Here is a 20574-nt window from a genome sequence, read left to right on the forward strand (position 1 = left end):
CTCCCCGTTTCCTTGCCTCCCCCCGTCCTCCTACTCCTCCTTATCCTCCTCCTGCTGTTTCTGTCTTCTGCTGCCTATTCCCTGTTGCCTCTCTTTTTTGCTGTCTCTCCCCTGTTGCCTTTCCCTCTCTACCTCTCCCCCGCTGCCTCTCCCTCTTTACCTGCTGCCTCTTCCTCTCTACCTGCTGCCTCTCCCTCTCTTCCTGCTGCCTCTCCCTCTTTCCCTGCTGCCTCTCCCTCTCTCCCTGCTGCCTTTCCCTCTCTACCTCTCTCCCTACTGCCTCTCCCTCTCTGCTGCCTCTCCCTCTCTCCCTGCTGCCCCTCCCCCTGCTGACTGTACCTTAGTGTGCTTCCCTCCGCCTCGCTGCTGATGTGGCGCTGCAGTCATCATCACCATCACACGTACACAGTTTACCAGTTTAGTGTCTTCACCAACACACACACACACATGCTGGTGCTTATCTCATCACCAACCCAAGTCACCACTGTGGTATATAGCACCCCGAGAGTCGTCACCAGCCAGAAGTATAACTTAGCACCACATATTAATCAGCACCATCAAATACCTCACAGCTCCTCCATGCCTAGGGAAGATGTAAACAATTAATCATTCACCTTTACCTTCAGGAGTAACCAATGATTATGTAGTCTTAAGTTAATTTAAAGAAAAAGAAGAACCTGATGTAAGTTATGGAGACAAGTCAGTAACATCAAAGAAGAATTATCATAAATCACAAAATATCACTAACACAAAGAAAAAACAACATTTCTTTTTAAAATTTCAAGGTTATGTAAACAAACGGGCAGGTTAATAACAGATATGAAAAGTTCCGAACACGAGGTGACACAGTGCACACTTGAGCGTCACCGTAACTCAGGTGTCGAGTTAGAGAAACAGAGTTAAGTTCCTCTCTAAAGTTGAGGAAAAAAAAACTAATTTTAGTATGAGTTACAACATAAAATTCCTGTTCGATTTTTTTTTATTTAGAGTTTTTCCAAAATCCCTATTCCATTATCCTGGGATTTTCTTAGATTTTTTGTTTGTTTGTGGTATTTAGTTCTGTGTGTAATGTGATTTTATAATATATAAAATGATAAATATTACAAAGACTTGGCTTGGTATTCATTTAATACAAAAGATGATAGAATTTTGTTTAATACCAACGATACATGAATATTATGGCCATAAATGTTACAGAGTATTTCTAGAACATTGTTTGTTTACGTCGGTACATAGAATTTTGATTAGGTACTAGATGCGAAGTGTGGATACAGCCTTAGTACAGTATATCACCTACCTTGTCATCACAGATAAAGTGCAATGCCATTGCATACACAGTGTGCGTGGAGTGTGTGGCCATATGTCAGGCCACACACTTTACATTTAGTTTTGTTCACATCTGCCTGAGGAACATATTGCCAGAAATACTTTTATCCTAACCTTAGTCTAGAGCTTACAACATCTTGTACTCTAATGATCTTGTTATTTGCTCCATATACATGTTTTATTTGATACTTCTCATCATGGTAAACAATGGATTGGCTAGTGCCTGTTTGCACTTGTCTACTGGCTTCAAATTCACCAGAAAGCTCTTTTCTGATTACGGCTTTTAAGGTTATGTTTGACAGTCCCAGATTGTACTCAACATTGTCATTGTTGGGCGCGAGGTTAGCTAAGGCATCAACTCTATCATGTTCACTAATGCCTGTGAGAGGAGATCCACAGAAGCTTGATCCTGACACCCTCGTCAACAAGACACACATGCTTGTGTCTGGCTTCAGAGACAAGCGGGTGACAATTTGAGTTTCGGGTATCAAGAACAAGTAGTGAGGATAAGGAGTCAGTGACGATGAGACTGTCAGTGGCAGTGTCTTCAACAAGTTTCAGGGCTGTGAGTATGACAAATAGTTCAGTTACTAATTCTAGCTCCTTTCTCTATTATATTACCATTAGACTGAGTCTTAATGGCAGCACTTCCAGGCCTTCCACAGACAGTGTTAAGAGAGCCGTCAGTGTAGATAGTCTGTGTGATGTTATTTTCAGTCTGCAGGTTATGTATGTGGTCAAGAGCTCTCACTTTGGCAGTGTGTTGGAGATAAGGATTATGTGTGGTCAGTCGTTTAGGCGGGTACGTGGGTGTTGTGATGTCGGGTGGCAGGAAGCGCTGCTGTGTCTCAACTTTGTACAGATGGTCTAGTCCAAACATCCTCATAACTGTGTAGCTGTAGTTTGGATCCAATTAGATTCACCAGTTTCATGGCTCATATATTCTAGCAGTTTCTTTGAAGCAATAATATCTGGATCACCACGCAAAAGCCTCAGGGCTATCATGAGGTTGACTTCAATTATTCTATCTTTGACACTGGGTATACCTAGTTCTTTCCTCATATTAGGTACTTAAGTGCTCATGGGACAACATTAAAATAATTCTAAGGGCTTTACTTTGCATTTTTTAGAGTTTGTCAACGCCTTTCCCGTCACGAAAGATCAGTGCATGGTAATCTATCAGAGATCTTATATAGCTTAGGTACGTACATTGTGTTTGACAATCCTGATATTAGCGCCACAATGTGGGTTGTGCCCCGCTACACATTTAAGGGGTTTTAACCTATCTGTACATTGGCGGGTTAGCTGTTGTATGTCAGGTGAGGTACAGAGGATAGAGACACCTTGATATTTAAGAGAAGACATAGTCATTAGTGTTGTTACCTATCTTAAACTTTGATGGTCCACGTTTGCGGTTACCAGCTTGTTTGTTGAATACAGGCTGACTGTACATGTAGACTACTAGTAACGTGTAGAAGGCTTGACCATAAGTGTTGGCACTGTCTGGATCATCACTTGAGTTGCCATTTAAATCCTTATCACTAAGGTCACTCAAATAAGGTAGTTATTGGTAAAAAGGAGAAGGAAATGAAGATAGTGAAAGAATAAGAACAATTCCTGAGGACAACATTTCTCGTTATTGTGCAGTTATAGGAAACATTAACGTGTAGCCTATCGTTAAGCAAACAAAATATTAATGAGTCGTCCACTAGTGAAGGGGTTAGTGGAGATAGTTTATTAAGAATGTAACACCTAATTGCTTTTCGATATACAGAGCTTTCCTTGTATAATGTCTCACGTATAATTTGTAAGATATTGAGTTTAAAAGAATCCGGAGTACGGCTTATGGAAAATGGTCATATCTGCTTTTTCATCTAGGTTATGTTGAAGCATCATGCTTCACCCTTGATCTAGAACACAAGGGTGCTATATCAAGCATGGTCTCTTAGGATATACCCCCTTTAATATGTATAAGTAGTCTAATTATTCTGAGTTTTACTGTTCAGAAGAGAAGAATTTCCTTTTATTCAGTCTCAACTAGCAAGAGGTTGGAGGGAGGGGACAGCGGGTATACAAGCTGGGAACAACGAGAGGTGGAGCACAGTCGTGGTGTCGCAGTTGTGTCGCCATGATCACCACCGCAGCTCTCCTTGTCCTCGGCCTTGTGGTGGGTGCTGGTGCAGGTGAGTCCCACTCATTAGTTCCCTCTAACATTTGTGTTTATATGACCACAACTCAGTAACTGTACAGGTAAACAGTAATGCAGTACTTACACAACTTCTAATATTCACCGGTTTACGGCTTAGCGTTGTGTCTTGTATCTTCTGACGGTACTAACAGGTTCTTGTATGCCCTTAGTGACAGGTTCTTGTATGCCCTTAGTGGCAGGTTATAGTGTGCCCTTAGTGACAGGTTCTTATATGCCCTTAGTGGCAGGTTCTTATATGCCCTTCATGGCAGGTTCTTGTATGCCCTTAGTGGCAGGTTCTTATATGCCCTTAGTGGCAGGTTCTTATATGCCCTTAGTGGCAGGTTCTTGCATGCCCTTAGTGACAGGTTCTTTTATGCCCTTCGTGATATTTACGGTACATTCTGAATACTTCTAATTAACGTGAACCATCTTGAGTAATGACCTGGCAATCATGATGATGGCCCTTTCTTTGTCCATCCTTCTTCAGGGAGAGGGAGGGAGGAAAGGAGGGCGTTAGGAAAGGAGGGAGAGAGAGAGAAAGGGAAGGAGGGAGGGACCTAATATTCACCATTACTTCCGTTAGTCTCCGTCTCTCCTCCTCTCCTGTACACTAAGTTTCATTTCAATACACTTTTAGTAAACGTGATGGACTTAAGCCATTAATAATACGTAACTTCATGTTAAAAAATCTTTGAAGAAGTTACGGCAGCCTGCACCCTGGGAATGAGTTGTGAAGTGATTTCTCGTACATTGACATTTGATACACTCTAGGAGGATGAGCCACACCAAACTGTATATTCGGGTAAGTATCAACTCAAGCCTTGGTAGCGCCGCTTTCAAAACAATGACCATAATGTTTGGTCTCTTACGGTCGTCGTGATGAATGTATGTAATCAATATAAACACTGCAGCTCTTACCGTCCAGGAGTCAGAGTGCGGACATGTGTACTTAATTATGAGGGGCTTCATTAAAGCTGTAGATGTATACATAACTGAGACGACACACACACACACACACACACACACATACACACACACACACACACACACACAAACATAAACTCATACATACACACACACACACGAAGCTCCTCGGCGTCACCATAGACAACAAACTAAATTGGAAACCACACGTCAGTGAAGTTGTCAAATCCTCCAGTTTCCGTCTCCACCTCCTCCGCCGACTCAAGTCCCTCGGAGTTCCTGCACCCGAGCTCCTCAGTGTTTACACAACATTCATACTTCCCAAGCTCACCTATGCCTCCCCTACCTGGTCTTCCTCCCTAAATGCCACACAACGTAAACACCTAGAAAAAGTGCAAAAGAGGGCATGCAAGATTATTCTCTCCCCTTCCTACTCCACATATCAAGAAGCGCTCAACACACTGACCCTTTCGACTCTCACTGACCATCACCACGACCTCATCTGCAAATTTGGTAAGAAGCTTCTACACCATCCTCGACACCGGCTCCTACTACCACCTGAGATCCCTAGCCCGAGAATTGCTGTTCGACACCACAACCGCATCCAGCCCATACGTGCACGAACTGATCGCTATAAGAACAGCCCAGTCCCAACCATTGTAGAAATTATCAATAACTTGTAATAAACCAGTGTATTGACTCCCAGTAAATACTACTTCTTGCACTGTCACTATGTTGAAATGCACTGTAGTTTGAGCTTTTCCCCATCTAGTTATTATATATCTTATTTGTATCACTTATGTTACTTGTATATTATTTGTAATTCGAAACCCATTCCCCAAATATGTAACTATATATTTTCAGCCTTCTGGCTGCCAAGCTCTTTCAATAAACCGTTATTATTATTATTATTATTATTATTATTATTATTATTATTATTACACACACACACACACTCACGCACACACACACACACGTGCGCGCGCGCTCAGAGATACAAATTTAGATACAAACGATACGTACAGAACACAAAAAGGAAATTTGTTATTATTTTCACAAAAATAATTACACAATACATCTTGATGTTCTTGTGAACTTTTTTATATAAGTTATGTTCTCCATCAGAGAATTATTACAGTTTGTTACAAAATCTCAAGATATTATCGTATTTTTCGCTTTTCCTCGACTTAAGTAGATTCTTTTAAACCTAGACTCAGGTAAATGATTACCACATACCCTCTCGTTGTAATCAAAGGTGACCTGAAATAGAAAACAAACTTGTTAATCATATCTCTACACAATACAAAACACAACAACTTCTCATAAATCTTTACCTTATATGTCTGTCTCTCCTTCAGCGTCGTCGAGTACAAGTGACACACCTAAGTGCTCCACCGAATGCCCCGTCACAGGCTCCCCAAAACTCGACTACCTCCCGGGGAAGACCTACTCCTACGCCTACTCCGGCAAGACTCAAGTGGCGTTGAAGGGAGTGGACGGTGGAGTGTCAGAGACTAACTGGTCCTCACAAGTTGAATTATCGTGGCTCGGTCCATGTGACGTGGCCATCTACATGAAGGAACCCATAGTGGACGGTGTGTCAGGTGAGGAGTGTTTTTATTAGTACTGCAAAGGGGTGATGCTTATCTTTATTGATGGTGCTGCAAGAAAATTAAGCTTATTTTTATGGATGTATTGCAGGGAAATAAAACACCCTTCTTCTTAGCACTGCAGGGAAGTAAAGCTTAATTTTACTCATGTGCTGCAGGGAAATGAAGCTTATTCTTAAATCACGGTTCACACGCTCCTTTACTCTCATTTATCACTCTCCCTACCGTCATATTCATTCCTCTTGTTTTATTACTATTCATATTCCCTCCATGCCATTCACCTTTCCCTCATTCAATAGTAAGGACTTTATTCCTAACATGTGTATCCCCAAATTCATTCATATTTTTCGTTTACTCTCCAAATGTCACAAAAAAAATATATATCTTGTTAACTGTACTTTTTCCCGGGCTAAGTGGGCAAAACGTTCAACTCTTGTCCTAAGGTTCACTGGTTTGTTTCCAAGGCTCCCCAACAGTCCACTCTTCTCTTACTTCCCTCAATTTTGTGTTGGTGGGTCGTAAGGAAATGATAGTGAGTAGTGCAATAGAAGAATAAAAGGTGACATAATAAGAAGACAGAGTAGTATTAAAGAGGTCAACAATCACGAGATGACTGACTCCCTCATTCACCCCCGCATAACTTGTTGGTGACCTTTGACCCCTTAAAAATGGTCAAAAATACAATAAAAGGGTTGCAGTAAGACATCTCTGTACAAAGTTTTAGGTAATTTTATTGAATTTCAGCTGAGAATGAGATTGAAAATAAGATATTATCTACTCGACCTCATAAAACGTACAATTATATGAACTGGAAAACTAAATATACAAAAACTTTCCTCAAAACGCACAACACCTGATTGAAAGTTCCAACATGAGTCTCCTTATAAGATACCGTAAGTAGCCAATGGAATACTTTTGTTTTGTTAAAAGATTCTAAACCACCAGAACCTTCTCATCCCGCGGACCTGCACAAGTCATTTCTGCCTTCTCTAGGTAGCACCGCTGATCGTCTGCTGGAGAAGTACCCGCTGGTGGTGGCCCTGACCGACGGCCGGGTTCAGCACGTGTGTACTCATCCTGAAGACGACGTCTGGTCCATCAACATCAAGAAGGGCATCGCCTCAGCCTTCCAGAACTCACTTCCATCGCTTTCCTCTACCGCGTCCGGAATGAATTTGACAGAGGTAACACAATATTTAATACGCAATACATTAAAGTCTTGTCTCACACAACTTGGGCCTCAAATAGAATTCAAGCTTGAAAAAAAAACTATATTATTTTAAGTTAATGATAAGATTAGTTTTATGAAGTTGTATAATACTGAAGGGTTAATTAACTTAGCCATAGGTTCTGTCTTCAAGTGAACTACAGGTCCTGACATCACGTGTTTGACAATATGCTCACTTTTTATTTTTACTTCTTTAGAAAATACATTTTTATAGTACAACCTTCAAGTTTACCATTTTTTGTGTGGTTGTGTCTTCACTGTCTTCCTGTCAGGACAGTTTGGAAACGACCAACGATCTCCTTTGCCTCAACTTTCAATTCCATCCAAAACTTAATTTTGGTGTTGTAATTGTAACTCCCTTAACACTGCTAATCCAATTCTCTTTGACTTCAAAACTTATAAAATTGGAAAACAATCACAGCACTGGTAATTGTATCTGAAAACTGTTTTGCCGATTTAACTCATACGTGCATTAAATTTCCAAACAGACGGACGTGGTAGGAAAGTGCCCAACGCACTACGAGGTAGAGAGAGAAGGAGACAAGGTTATTGTGAAGAAGGAGAAGAATCACCGCTTGTGCAAGGAACGTTACCCCACCCCTGCCGAGACCCAGGTCCCTTGGCTCAAAGGTCCTCTCCCACTGGAAGAGTCCAAGTCTCTATGTAAACAAGAGATTACCAATGGAATCTACTCTTCCATCATCTGTGAGGATAAGAACGTGGTCCGTCCCAGCTATGGTGCCTATAAGTATGTTGAAGCCAAACAGGAGTCCACACTGCGATACGTCTCACTATCCAGCCAACAACCACCTGCCATCCCTCAAGGTAGTCTGGTCCGCAAGAGTCTCCGGTATAGCTACCATACGCTCAACAAGGACCCGTCCATGGTAGCCGAGTTGGATCAAACCATGACTCAGATCTGTGAGAAGACTAATGATTTTGTTGAGCGTGATGCTGCTGCTCTGGTGGCCAAGGCTGTGCAGCTCCTGCGTCGTGTACCTGAGGAAGCTGTGAAACAAACATTGGACAAAATTCGTGCCGGACGTTACTGCCAAGACCACAGCAAACTCGAGAGCCTCTTCCTGGACGCTGTTTCCTTCATCCACGAGTCTGGTGCTGTAAAGGTTATGGTGGATGAGCTGGTGAGTGGCCGGGCTACAGTAGGTCGCGCTGCACTTTACACTGCTGCCTTCTATCTTCAACCCCGCCCATGTATCCATGCCATGGAAGCCTTGAAACCATTGTTTGTGTCCTCCGAACTTTCACCTTCGGTTATGTTAGCTGCTGCAACTATGGTAAAAAATTATTGCCGACACAATACTCAGTGTCATGATGAAGCACCAACTAGAAATCTTGTCGAGGTCTTGGGTAAAAAACTCCATCAGCAGTGTTCTCCCTCTAGCGACAGTGAGACTCAAGAAGCTGCCTTAACAACTCTTAAGGTGCTGGGTAACATGGGCGTGATGACACCCAGTGTGATCAGTTCAACCTTAAGGTGCTTGAAGACGGAGAACGTCAAGACCAACATCAGAGTGGCTGCCGCCCAGGCCTTCAGACAGGCAAAATGCCATCGTCCGGTAAGCAAAGACACCTTATATGATCTATTGTTAAAAAACGACAAGTCTTTCACATATTATTCATGATAATTCACAAACACTCTTCATTTAACAAGTCTAGCAGTTAACATTTTCCCCCAACAGACAACTGACCAACTTGTGAACATCGCTCTTGATCCTGTCCAGGAAACTGAGGTTCGTATTACATCTTATCTAGTGTCAATACCTTGTGTTCAAGAGGAAGATGTAAACAACATTGTTATGAAGATTTCAGAGGAAAATAATAATCAAGGTAAAAATATCTCCCAATTGCCTGTACAGACATGTTGTAGTACCGTCCTTACCTTTGGGGGTTGACAACTACGGCCCTCCTCACCAAACGTTCTCAGGATGTCTTTACCAATCCTCGCTGATCTTTTAATTTCATGTAATTATCTTTTTAAGTCCTCTGCCTTACTATGACTACCTTACCTATTTTGTTACCAATTAATATCTTATACTATAAATTCCCAATATTTTTTTCGTTGATTCAGTTTTTATCATTATAGCTTATCACTAACATTCTCCCATAGTCCCACATTTTGAAGGCCTCTAACCTCCAGCTGATGTCTGCTGTAAGTCTCCACGCTTCTGTCCTATGTAACAAGCCAGAAACCTTTTCCTCAAACTATTATTAATGTTTCTTTTTCACAAGCCTCCATGAAAAATAAGAAATATATTACCTGGCCAGTTTTTATATTTCTCTATCTCACATTTGCCAGTATAATTTGTTACTTCCCAAATACATACAGTTTTTCACCCGGTTTAAGTGCACCGTTGCCTAACATAATTAGTTTTATTCATGGATTTTCAAATTTGGAAATAATTATTACTTAAGCATTTACAGCAAGAACACTAATCACTTTCTTTACCTTTTCTCATTAATGTGTTGACCAGTTTTTGCAATGGCTTTTCACTATCTACACCAACACCAGTATCATCTGTATACCGAGTACTCTGTATGACTTTATCTTTGCCCTTTACTCCATCAACTTTTCTCATTAAGTATTCTGAATTGAAGAAATATTATGTTAACTATGGAAAGAAATTGATCTTATTCCTTATCTAACCCTGAACCAACCAGTTAAGTTCACTAATTACCAACACTGCTGTCTCCTGTTACTAGTGAAGATTTCGTTTAAAGACTTCTAATATATCCTTCATTAATGTTTATTTTCCAGCGACATCTGTAGGTTATTTTCCTGGCCTATGAAATTGCTTTTTTTTCAAAATCCACAAAATTTGTTTAAAAATTTCTTTGAACCTCCCAAACGTTAGCACTTAAAATTCCCCAGGCAGAGAGTCCTCCCTTAGTCCATTTTTCTTTCAAATTTATTTAGATATTCCGGTAACTCAATCTGTATTTAACCTTTTATTCACTTTAAATCATCTCAATAAAACTTTACACTCTTATCTTATAATACAAATTCTATGGAGGTCACCCTTGTGCTCACGTTATATATTTCACCAGACATCCCTGCTTCTGTACAGTATTAAAAACATTCTACTTAGCGCTACTAACGCTCACAAAACCGTGTTCATATTTTACTCATCACTGCCACAACTTCTCTATTCAGAAATGTTAACCTAAATTTAAGTTCCCTTTTCACCTCTGATCTTTATTTTCTCTCTATAGTTGTATTGGTTTGTTACATCTTCTCCCCATCTCTCTTTTGTTATTTTTCCTCAAACACAGTCTGATGATCTTTACTTTTCTTTATAATCTCATCCCAATAATCTTTTTTTTTTCCAGTATTTTTATCTTTCTCTTCACTTATGTCTCCAGTCGGGATCATCCATCTCCCTGTATTCATCATTACGTCAATATGGCTTTAATTTGTTCTTACTTTTGTTACATTTAAGACATCCTTTACATCTGTACTGAATCTGAATTGTAATTACAGTAATTACAGTGAAGTTAGGTAAGGATAAGTTAGTTCGGTATTGATGTTGTTTAGGCATGAGCATAGTTTATATTTTATTTATATACATGATTGTTATAAAAAATAATAGTGTTTGTGTGTGTGTGCGTGTGTGTGTGCGCGCGCTTGTATATGTGTGTGCGTGTGTTAGTTCATGAAATTTAGAGTTTCAAAAACCAAATGATACCTCTTATAATTTTTTTCACTCGTATGAAATAATATTACGCTTCAGCTTAAGGATAACAATTAAGATTTTAATTTGATTTTATATTTCAGTTCGTGGGTTTATCCTGAGTCACCTGCTGAACACACAACAGTCCATCACTCCAGAGAGAGAGAACCTTCGGTACCTCCTATCAAATGTCAACCTTCCTAGAGATTTTGAAACAGACTTCAGGAAATATTCCCGCAACATAGACATGTCCTACTTCGCCCCGTCTCTCGGTGTTGGTGCTGGCGTTGAGTCCAACATCATCTACGTCCCTGGGTCCTTTGTGCCTCGCTCCGTTGACTTCAACTTCACTGCCGCCTTAGAGGGAATCTCGATGAACATAGGCGAGGTTGGTGCCCGACTTGAGGGTCTAGAACCTGTCATCGAGGAGGTGTTTGGACCTGAAGGTTACCTGCACGACGCTGCTCTTGGGAAAATATTCAGGTATATAACCTCATTACTACAACAAAATGAAGGTAACACCAGGAATAATGTAATTAATCCTGATAGAAAAAAGAAATCTATTGACGTCTCGACAGTCACCGACTTCTTGAATACGCTTTACGGTAGAGAAGAATCTGAAGTTCCTCGAGTCGATTTTTTTGCACGTATTATGGGTCAAGACATAAGTTTTGCATCCTTAACAGGAAAACTGAAGGATATTAATGTAAAGAAAGTAGTAGAGTCGCTTTCCTCTTTTTATGAAGAAATTATCTTAAGAATGACGAATCTAGACTTAGACCTCACACGCACATCTCAAATCTCTATTGACTACGTCCTGCCCACCATCCAAGGAACACCCGTTAAGCTGAAGTTGGAGGGAACTGCTGTTGTGGGGTTCAAAGTGGTCTCTAACCCAAACCTCCTTGATATTTTCTACCTCAAAAATGTCAACAGCACACTGAAGATGGCTTACTCTCTCCAAGCTACGGGTTTCATCGGATTTGACTGTTACCTTGGACGAATTGGTGTCGAGATGAACAGCACTGCCTCAAGTAATAATGGCATTTCATTAAGCATAAGAAATAAGAACAGTAGAGAGGTGGAAATTCAGGTAGATCTGCCTGAAAAAATGGAAATTATTGAAGTAGAGAGTGAAATTTACCTCGTGAAGGGCATCACAGGTCAACCAGACACTAAGATCACTCCACCATCTGCGCGGGATATTAGAGTCAAACGTCAGTCGTGCATCAGCAGTCTTGAGCCCATGTTAGGTCTCAGGTTTTGCTATGACTTCGACGTCCCAGATGTATTTCGCAGTAACATGTTTCCTCTAGGAGCTCCGTCATCCGTTAAACTTTATATTCAGAAGACCGAGGCAGCCATGAAAGGGTTCCTTATGAATGCTGATATTCAGAGCAAGAGGGGCAGCAAAATGATAACGCTAAAAGTAGGAACATTTGGATCCAGTACACACAGAGAAGCAGTAGCAACTCTTTCCTACACTGAGCAAGATGGCAGCTTCTTGGTCTCCGCTTCAGCTGGAACTTCTTCCACCAGCGCCAGGGTCTGGACCACCATCGTCAACAGAGAAGACCACAAGAGCGTCGAAGCCTTTCTAAATTACAGGTCTAGTCAGACGGAAGTATCCCGGGGGATGAAAATAGATTATACGACAAGATCATCACCAGATACCCAAGAACATGATGTAAAGATGTACATTAGTAGAAACAGGAATTTTTATCCTGAATCACAAGTTATCGAGGGCAGGTTTGGGATGAAAGTTAATGATCCTGAAACTTCGCTGGATATTTTGTTCAGAACAAAGAATGCTCTCAGGCATTACGTTAGCGTGGATTTTGAGGGTAAGTTTAATTCTCACTTGAAACATTTGCCTGTAATAAGTAACATCGTATAAAACGTATTTTCGATGTTTAAACTAATCCCTCTCTGTTAAATGTTACCACAGCTTAGTACTCTTCGTTTATGAAAGTCTATATCTACTTACAGGCGGGGTAGATCTAAGCAACCTCAGGTACTACCGCCTGCCTCTACTAACAAGAATACGCAAGTTTGAATTCCAAACTGGCCTTGGAGGTTGGAAAGTCACCTTAATCCTTCAGAGAGGGGAGTCAGGCGTGACAGCTATACGCAAATCTGCCTTTAAGATAACGTATAAAAACCAAGATCTTGTCTCAGCTAAAGCCACACACATAGTGAGAGGTAACGACGCCGCCATCAGCACCATTATCACAGGTAAAGTTCCCTGTCGTATTTCGTTCATAAGTGGACTAAATATTTTCCCCTCGCGGCCCAAGAGAGGCTAAAGGTACAGTTATTGGTGTGTAAGTCACTCAGGCTGTCAGTCGAGACAGTTCTGTGGACGTAAACCTAACTTTATTGTACTCATTTCACTTTCTCTGTTCATTGTTAATTTTAGGGAACTATGTCAGAGGTTAACGTAAAAGGAGTTATAAGAGCTATAAGAGCTTACACACGAAGACAGGCTCATGTCACTTTCTTGTAATACACACACAGGGAATTACATAAATATGCACACACGCACACACACACACACACACACACATTTATCATGGTTATAATAACTTCTCTCCCAACAAACACAATGAGAGGAATAATTTACGATAATTCAGTGGAAAGTAAAACACCACTCGAATTATATAAACTAAACACAGACACCCGAGAACAATTAATATTTATCCATAAGACCAAACGTTGGTAAATTACATTGTTCAGATGTTCAATATATAGGTTTTACTTTATTAAACGTTAGACAAAACTTTTTCTGACTCAGTTAAGATGGGTAGTGAGGGGTACAAGGCCTCATGCGACGTGTTGTACGGGCAAGCCAAGGCGGGGGTGTCCGTGCAAATGGTGAGCTTAGGAGACGACACCAAGATATTCGACCTAGACACTAGTGTGGGTCTCTCAGGCCAGCAGCACAATGTTAAATTCCAGGTGAGAACTTAGTGGAAGGCGGAGGGGGAGATACTGTGTGTGTGTGTGTGTGTTTTACCAGTTAAAGCCTCTATCATAATGTAATATGATTATCTTTCTAATGTCACCATAAAATAATAAGCACACTAACGAGTAACATTTATGTCCACTCTATCGATCACACTCATATAAAAGTTTATAATATCTTACACTGTTTACAGCTAGATATTCCTGAATACATAAAAGCCATCAAGTTTGAGAGCCGCCTGGAGGTTCAGGAGCCATACAGGTATTCGGTAGTGGCAGCACTCAAGCACGGGGAGCAGATAGTGGTGCAGGTGGATGGGTCCCTCCTGGCTATGGTCAACCACGCCATTGTGCAGCTCCAGGCTCATATTAGAGTCGATGGCCTCACCGGCGGCCCTCACAGAATCTCCAATACCATCATCTTAGCAAGAAACAAGTGGCAATTTTCCTTTGAACTAAAGAACCAGCACAAATCTGTATTCGATACTGAATTTAACATCACTATCGAGACCCCTCCCACAGCTGACCAACACCACCTCCATGTTGACACAGACAAGATTGTTCATCTTAACCTGAACACTCTGTTACCATCAGATACATCACGGACGAGAAGAGTTAAATTTTTCACGAAACTCTATACAAAGGAAAAGAGAGTGACGGGTGAGGTGTACTGGGACGCCGATTTGGACTCCAGTAAGAAGTTGAGTTATGACGCCAAGGTGGTCACTAACGTCTCCAACCCCACACAAGCGTCGCTCTCGTAAGTCATGCCTCAGTGATGTTATGTGACTGTAGTCATTGAAAGTTCAGAATATATTTTACAGGCACCAAGAAATTATAGAGCATAACTCATCTCCTGGTAACTGAATCGTTACATTTGAGAAAAAGAAAAGTAGTATTAGAAATATCTTGAGAGAATCTAATTGTTGTATTCATAATTCAAGTGTTTTTTAGTTACTTTATGAACCTTTATATCACATGTTCAATATATTATCTAAACACTCCCGTCCCTTTGCAGCGGAAGTGGAACATACAGGAGTATGAATTACAGCTATGAGGCAGAAGTTAGTGTAGCCAGTGGTAGATCACTGTTCTACGGAATGAATAAATTCAACGTGGTTGTTACTACACCGTCTCAGAAAACTGTCGTCCTGGGCGTGAGCTGCAGTGTTACTCCTCGAGGCTCTCTAACAATATTAGACACCTCCGTACATTACAAGACCTTAGAGAATAGGAACTACAATTTGACTAACGTCTTGACATTGGAAAAGCTTGGGAGTCTATTCAGTTACAAATTTGATTCTCATTTGAACTTCATATTACCTGGAGGCCAACAGATCAATATAAGTACGGAGGCTAAGCACCTAAGCACACCTGAGAAACGTGAAGTTTACTTAAAGGTAAATATTGACTATTTTCTTTGGGTTTTCTGGATACAAAATACATATAAAGTGGATATTACCTATATATATATATATATATATATATATATATATATATATATATATATATATATATATATATATATATATATATATATTTTATATATATATATATATATATATATATATATATATATATATATATATATATATATATATATATATATATATATATATATATATATATATATATTCTTTATTTCCAAATCAGTTGAACCTCATTGACCCATCGCTGGAGAAGCCGCTAGTGGTTGATTTCGATACATCTAACCAAGAGAACACCTTCACCAGCAGGTGCAGGGAGGGGCAGGAGGCTCCTCGCACCATATTCAATTGGGATTTGTTGTTATATCCTGCAGGCGGAATTAAATCTTTAGACTGTGGGGTAAACACGATAGTCGTTGATGATACCTTAAAGATGATTCATCAATTGATTGCCAATGAAGGTTCAACAAACACAACCAGGGGAAGAGGGACTTATCACGTCACTTACCAGGAACCAACACCAGGCAGCCATAACCTCCTCCTTCAGTCTCCTACCCGCACCATAGAGGCAAAAGCCAAGTATTCCCCATCAGAGATCAGTATCATATTTTATCCTAAAAGACATGAGAGTGATGCCAAATATGAGTTGGCGGCCAGGAGGAATCTCTCAGTAGTTAACGGCACAAAACAAAACTACAGGATAGAGGGTCGTTTTGTCCATCCCAGTCTAAATAAGAGTTTGACGGTCGATATTCAATCAACAGAAGAAGACCATGAGTTCCAGGGCAAGATCGAACTAGATGTGTTCCCGGACGCAGCGAACAGGTTATTGGCTACTGTTGAGTCAACCAGAATATCAGATGATAGTGTTAAGACTGTGGTTCACTTCACCTCCAGGGTAAGTATAACTCAGCTTAATGTTAAGTTTTTACTTAAAGGAAAATTGAATTATTTATTGAATAATTTCTATAATTTTAAGATAAAGTTTCATAAGAAATAATAATGACACACAATAGTGTTTATATTAATTTTACTTTAAATCAGACTTATCAGTGAAAGAGGAAGTGAGCTGATTTTTTTTTAACATTTCACGAAGGAATAAAATGTCTTTGTTTGCTGGAAAAATATCCATGATGTACCCTGTATTATAGAGCCTGAAGGTGAGCCCTAAGTTCATCATAGTGACGGCCTATGCTCCCCATACGGTTGGCTTTGACCTCAAGTTCCAGAAGTCTCCCTCTTCACCAGTATCCTTCCAAATGTCGGCCAAGTACGACCGAGTCACTGATAAGGATGCAACAGCAGCTTTCCGCGTGGTGACCGAGGAAGGCCCCGTGGTGGACATAGCTGGAGTGATGGAGCCAGAGCAAGTTCCTGAGTGTACCGGCGTCAAGATCAAGGCCGTGGCACTCACTTCTGTCCTCGGTACTTATGACATTCACTCAAGACTGTGTAGACCAGCCTTCATTGAGCTTATTGTCAACAAACATGGCAGTGAGAAGATTTATGTCTTCAAGATGGGAAACCAAAGTTGGAGGAAGGTTGAGGGAAGTGTATCTGAGGTTGAGAGCGGGAGGAAGAAGAGCCCAGTCATGGTCCGCGTGATGCTGACCTCCCCTTCACTTTTTACTCTCGACATGGCAGCACAGAGGGATGATGTCAGTCAGCTGAAGGTTAGTTATTACAAAGGCGTTGTTTTAATTGAATAGTTTGTATTTTATTTATTTGTCAATTATTTTCGTCTTACTATGAGCATCATTATTATTTGATACAGAGACTTTGATACTGTGTGAAAATATAATACAAGTTGGTGAATAAAAAGTGTTGAAATGATGTGTAAACATCAGGAGTAAGACTGTCTGAATTCACTGTTTTTCGTCGTTCACAGTCAGCAGCGTCAACGGAGGGGCTACGTGTGTGGAGGTGGTGTGCAGCGTGGGTGAGGCAGGTGTACCAGAAAGCGGTGGCAGACGACCTCCCACAAGGCCCCACTTCATCAGATAACCATTTACGTGTGGTCATTGAAGACATCAAGAAGGAGTTGATTCTAATATACAAAGATCTGGTTGCTGATGGACTTATCCCCCGGTATGAGAAGGTAGGATCTCTGCTTGGTGGGGGGCGGATGGAAGGCTTGGCGAGTGACTACAACCTCGCCCTCTCGCACGTGGCTCAGCTGCAGCATCACTACTCCAGTGCTATCTCCAACCTGGTCCACTCTGGTTACCACGAGTTTCAGCTCCTCGCTCATTCGGTGGCAAGAGGTAATTGTACTCTGGAACCTGTTATCAAGTTGAATGAAATTATAACTTATGAACATTATTTGTCAGCCAGTAACTGCGGGGCCGGGTATTATTTTTTTGGTTCTTGTCTGCCAGTCTGTCTGTGTCCCTAAAATATTCGATAACGGATGTGCACCAAACTTAATATGTTTAATCAACGTGTGATATGGTCCACATGATAATTCTTTGGTACAAATCGCTCCGCTATTAATTAATAGCTATCATGGTAATAGTTTTTCAAAGGTTAAATAAAATGATGACACTAGACAGTCTCCAACAGTGATCACAAGAGTTTACAGTAACAGCGTTAATAGTTCGATGTTTTTATCCTGCCATGGTAATGGTTCACCGGGAGGGTAAACATTCACTCAGATGATGTTTTCTTTAACACTTAAGTGATTTAACACAATAAAACTTAAGGCCCAGTAATATGTCACTAAGGAGTTGAGACCAGACAAGTAGTATTTCATTAGCTGGAAGAAACTAAATATATTAAGTTGAATTTCAAGTCTCAATGTACAGAACCGTCAACACCAGAAGTTCGGCCCAACCCACCTGCATGATATGAGGCAGGTGATCTGGTAACACTGCATGGGAAGGTTATCAGATTTGCTTTAATTGGCCAGTTATTGATGATTTATGCACAGTGATTGACTAAGAATAATTTGTTGTGTATAAATTAAATAGTATTAATGTGTAAAATGTAATAGAATAATGTTATTGAGAAATATATGACATTATAATGAAAAAATATTAAGCAGGAAAAATACTCGTTGGCATCAGCATTACGGATACGTCTTGTTCCCCAGTTATGAACCATCCTGCAGTAATATAGGAAGGGAAACTGCGCAGAGTTCCACGATTCCCCCTTCCCCGTGAGTCAAAACTAGAGTCTCGCTACGACCAGTGTCCTGATCACTATGTCGCATAAAATTATTTATCTGTGCGAAGTATGTTGTATTATTATCTACTGTGATTTTTTTTGTCATGAAGTCCCATAAATACATTTCACTTCAGGGTTATGTAAATTTTCTCTAGTTATGAAAAATGCTGCCCATTGGGTGGAGAACGGCGAGATGCCACAGCCAGTGCGTCGCCTGATGGAACAACTGGAACAAACGAGGATCTTCAGGATGATAAAGATGGACATGGACGCCATGAGGGAGCAGCACCAGGAGGAGTACGAGGCCATCACACAGGTGGTGGCCAAGGTGAAGTACACACTCCAACAAGATATTGACAAAATGCGCGAAAATATTGTGAAGATTCTGTTTGTTCAAGATGCCATCCAATGGATCAATAAGTACCTAGACTTAGTAAGTAATTATACAAACATAACTTCTGTTCCTGTATTTAGTTTCCGGTTTCAGTATTATTCTAAAAAGACTTTACTTATACTGTAATGTACATAATGACCATGCGTAGCTTCAATAATGTAAAATTTGTGTTACGATTCTTCGAACTTTATTAAAAATCTTTTTTCCTTTTCAGGGAAGAAGAAACATTACAAATCTGAGGAACGAAATTGCTCGATTTTTTATCAACTATCTTACAGTTCAAGTTCAAATCGATGCCAATCATTTACAAGTAAACATTCCGCTGACATATCCGGCATATTCCTTGACTCAGGCGGTAAATGAATTGTCATCAAACCTCCTCACGTGTTTTGATAAGCTAATATCGTCACAGCTCTCCTACCTCCCTGCTTATGTCGATCACTTCTTATGGGTATACTACACTTGGCTTCCCAGTCGTCTCTCAGACTTGCTGCCCCCTTATAACCGCACAGCCATGGTTGTTGGTGACACAGAGATCCTCACCTTTGACGGCGCTGTTCTCCGTGTACCTCGTTCACCGTGTAAGGTGGTGCTGGCTGCCTACGCCTCCAACAAGCTTACCATGGCCCATCCACAACCCTCAGCCCCACCACAGATCACCTTATCTACTCGCACAACTACCGTCACCATTAAGCCGGACTTCCGTGTTGACGTCGGCGGACAAGAGGTGAGCAGCTTACAACAAACTCAGGGTGATGTCACCATTCAGAAGACGCCCCGTGAAGTCAATATGACGTCACCCTTCATAACAGTCCGAGTGTTCCGTGAAGAACGTGTGGTATCAGTGAACGTGTCTGGCTGGACCTTCGGCCGCCTGGCGGGTCTCCTGGGTACTTACGATGGTGAAGTGGGAAATGATTGGCTGATGCCTTCTGGTATCAGGGCTCCAAGTCTCCAGGAGTTGGTGTCATCATGGCAGGAGGACCAACACTGCCAAACTCCCGCCATCTCTCCCGTCAACCCTGCCAACATCTCACTACAAAAGAAGGTTCAGTGTCACGCACTACTGGGAGTTCGGTCCAGGTGCTACCCACTGGTTCATCCGGAGCCCTTCATCAAAATGTGCTACGGCGCCCGTCAGCCCTGGGACGCTGCACAAGGCTACCGCGCCATCTGCTCCAGGAAAGGTGTTGAGGAATTGTTGCCACTGACTTGTTAATCTTAGTGACCATATAAATGATGTTTTTAAAGCTAGCAACACCATACTAGTGTATGCCGTGAAGAATAAGAAATAAATGCTTTATATGTACACTAAATATACGGATTTATACTTTTTTTTAGTGGTTATGGCTATTGGCAGTTTGTTGAAAATAACAAGGGTAAATTTATAAGCCTTTACGATATTCTGAGAACAAGTAATTTGTACTTACTTATTACTGACCTCAACGGAGCCAGTTACAGTGATATATATATATATATATATATATATATATATATATATATATATATATATATATATATATATATATATATATATATACAAATATATATATATATATATATATATATACTATATATATATAATAATAACATATATATATATATATATATATATATATATATTTATATATATATATATATATATATATATATATA

General features: G+C 40.6%; 1 protein-coding gene across 1 annotated transcript; it reads left to right on the forward strand.

The window, feature by feature from the left end:
• The first annotated feature begins 3454 nt into the window (after window positions 1–3454).
• Window positions 3455–20137, forward strand: LOC121878971 (vitellogenin-like). The gene is made up of 15 exons (XM_042385421.1): window positions 3455–3513; window positions 5816–6052; window positions 7049–7235; window positions 7768–8856; window positions 8980–9127; window positions 11073–12812; window positions 12958–13203; window positions 13763–13926; window positions 14127–14692; window positions 14951–15332; window positions 15871–16257; window positions 16511–17032; window positions 17248–17623; window positions 18680–19004; window positions 19159–20137. The coding sequence occupies exons 1-15, from the start codon at window positions 3455–3457 to the stop codon at window positions 20135–20137; spliced, it is 7407 nt and encodes a 2468-aa protein (XP_042241355.1).
• The last annotated feature ends 437 nt before the right edge of the window (window positions 20138–20574 follow it).

Source organism: Homarus americanus, unplaced genomic scaffold (genome assembly GCF_018991925.1).
Source record: "Homarus americanus isolate GMGI-L3 unplaced genomic scaffold, GMGI_Hamer_2.0 scaffold4060, whole genome shotgun sequence".
In the NCBI taxonomy this organism is placed as follows: Eukaryota; Metazoa; Arthropoda; class Malacostraca; order Decapoda; family Nephropidae; genus Homarus; species Homarus americanus.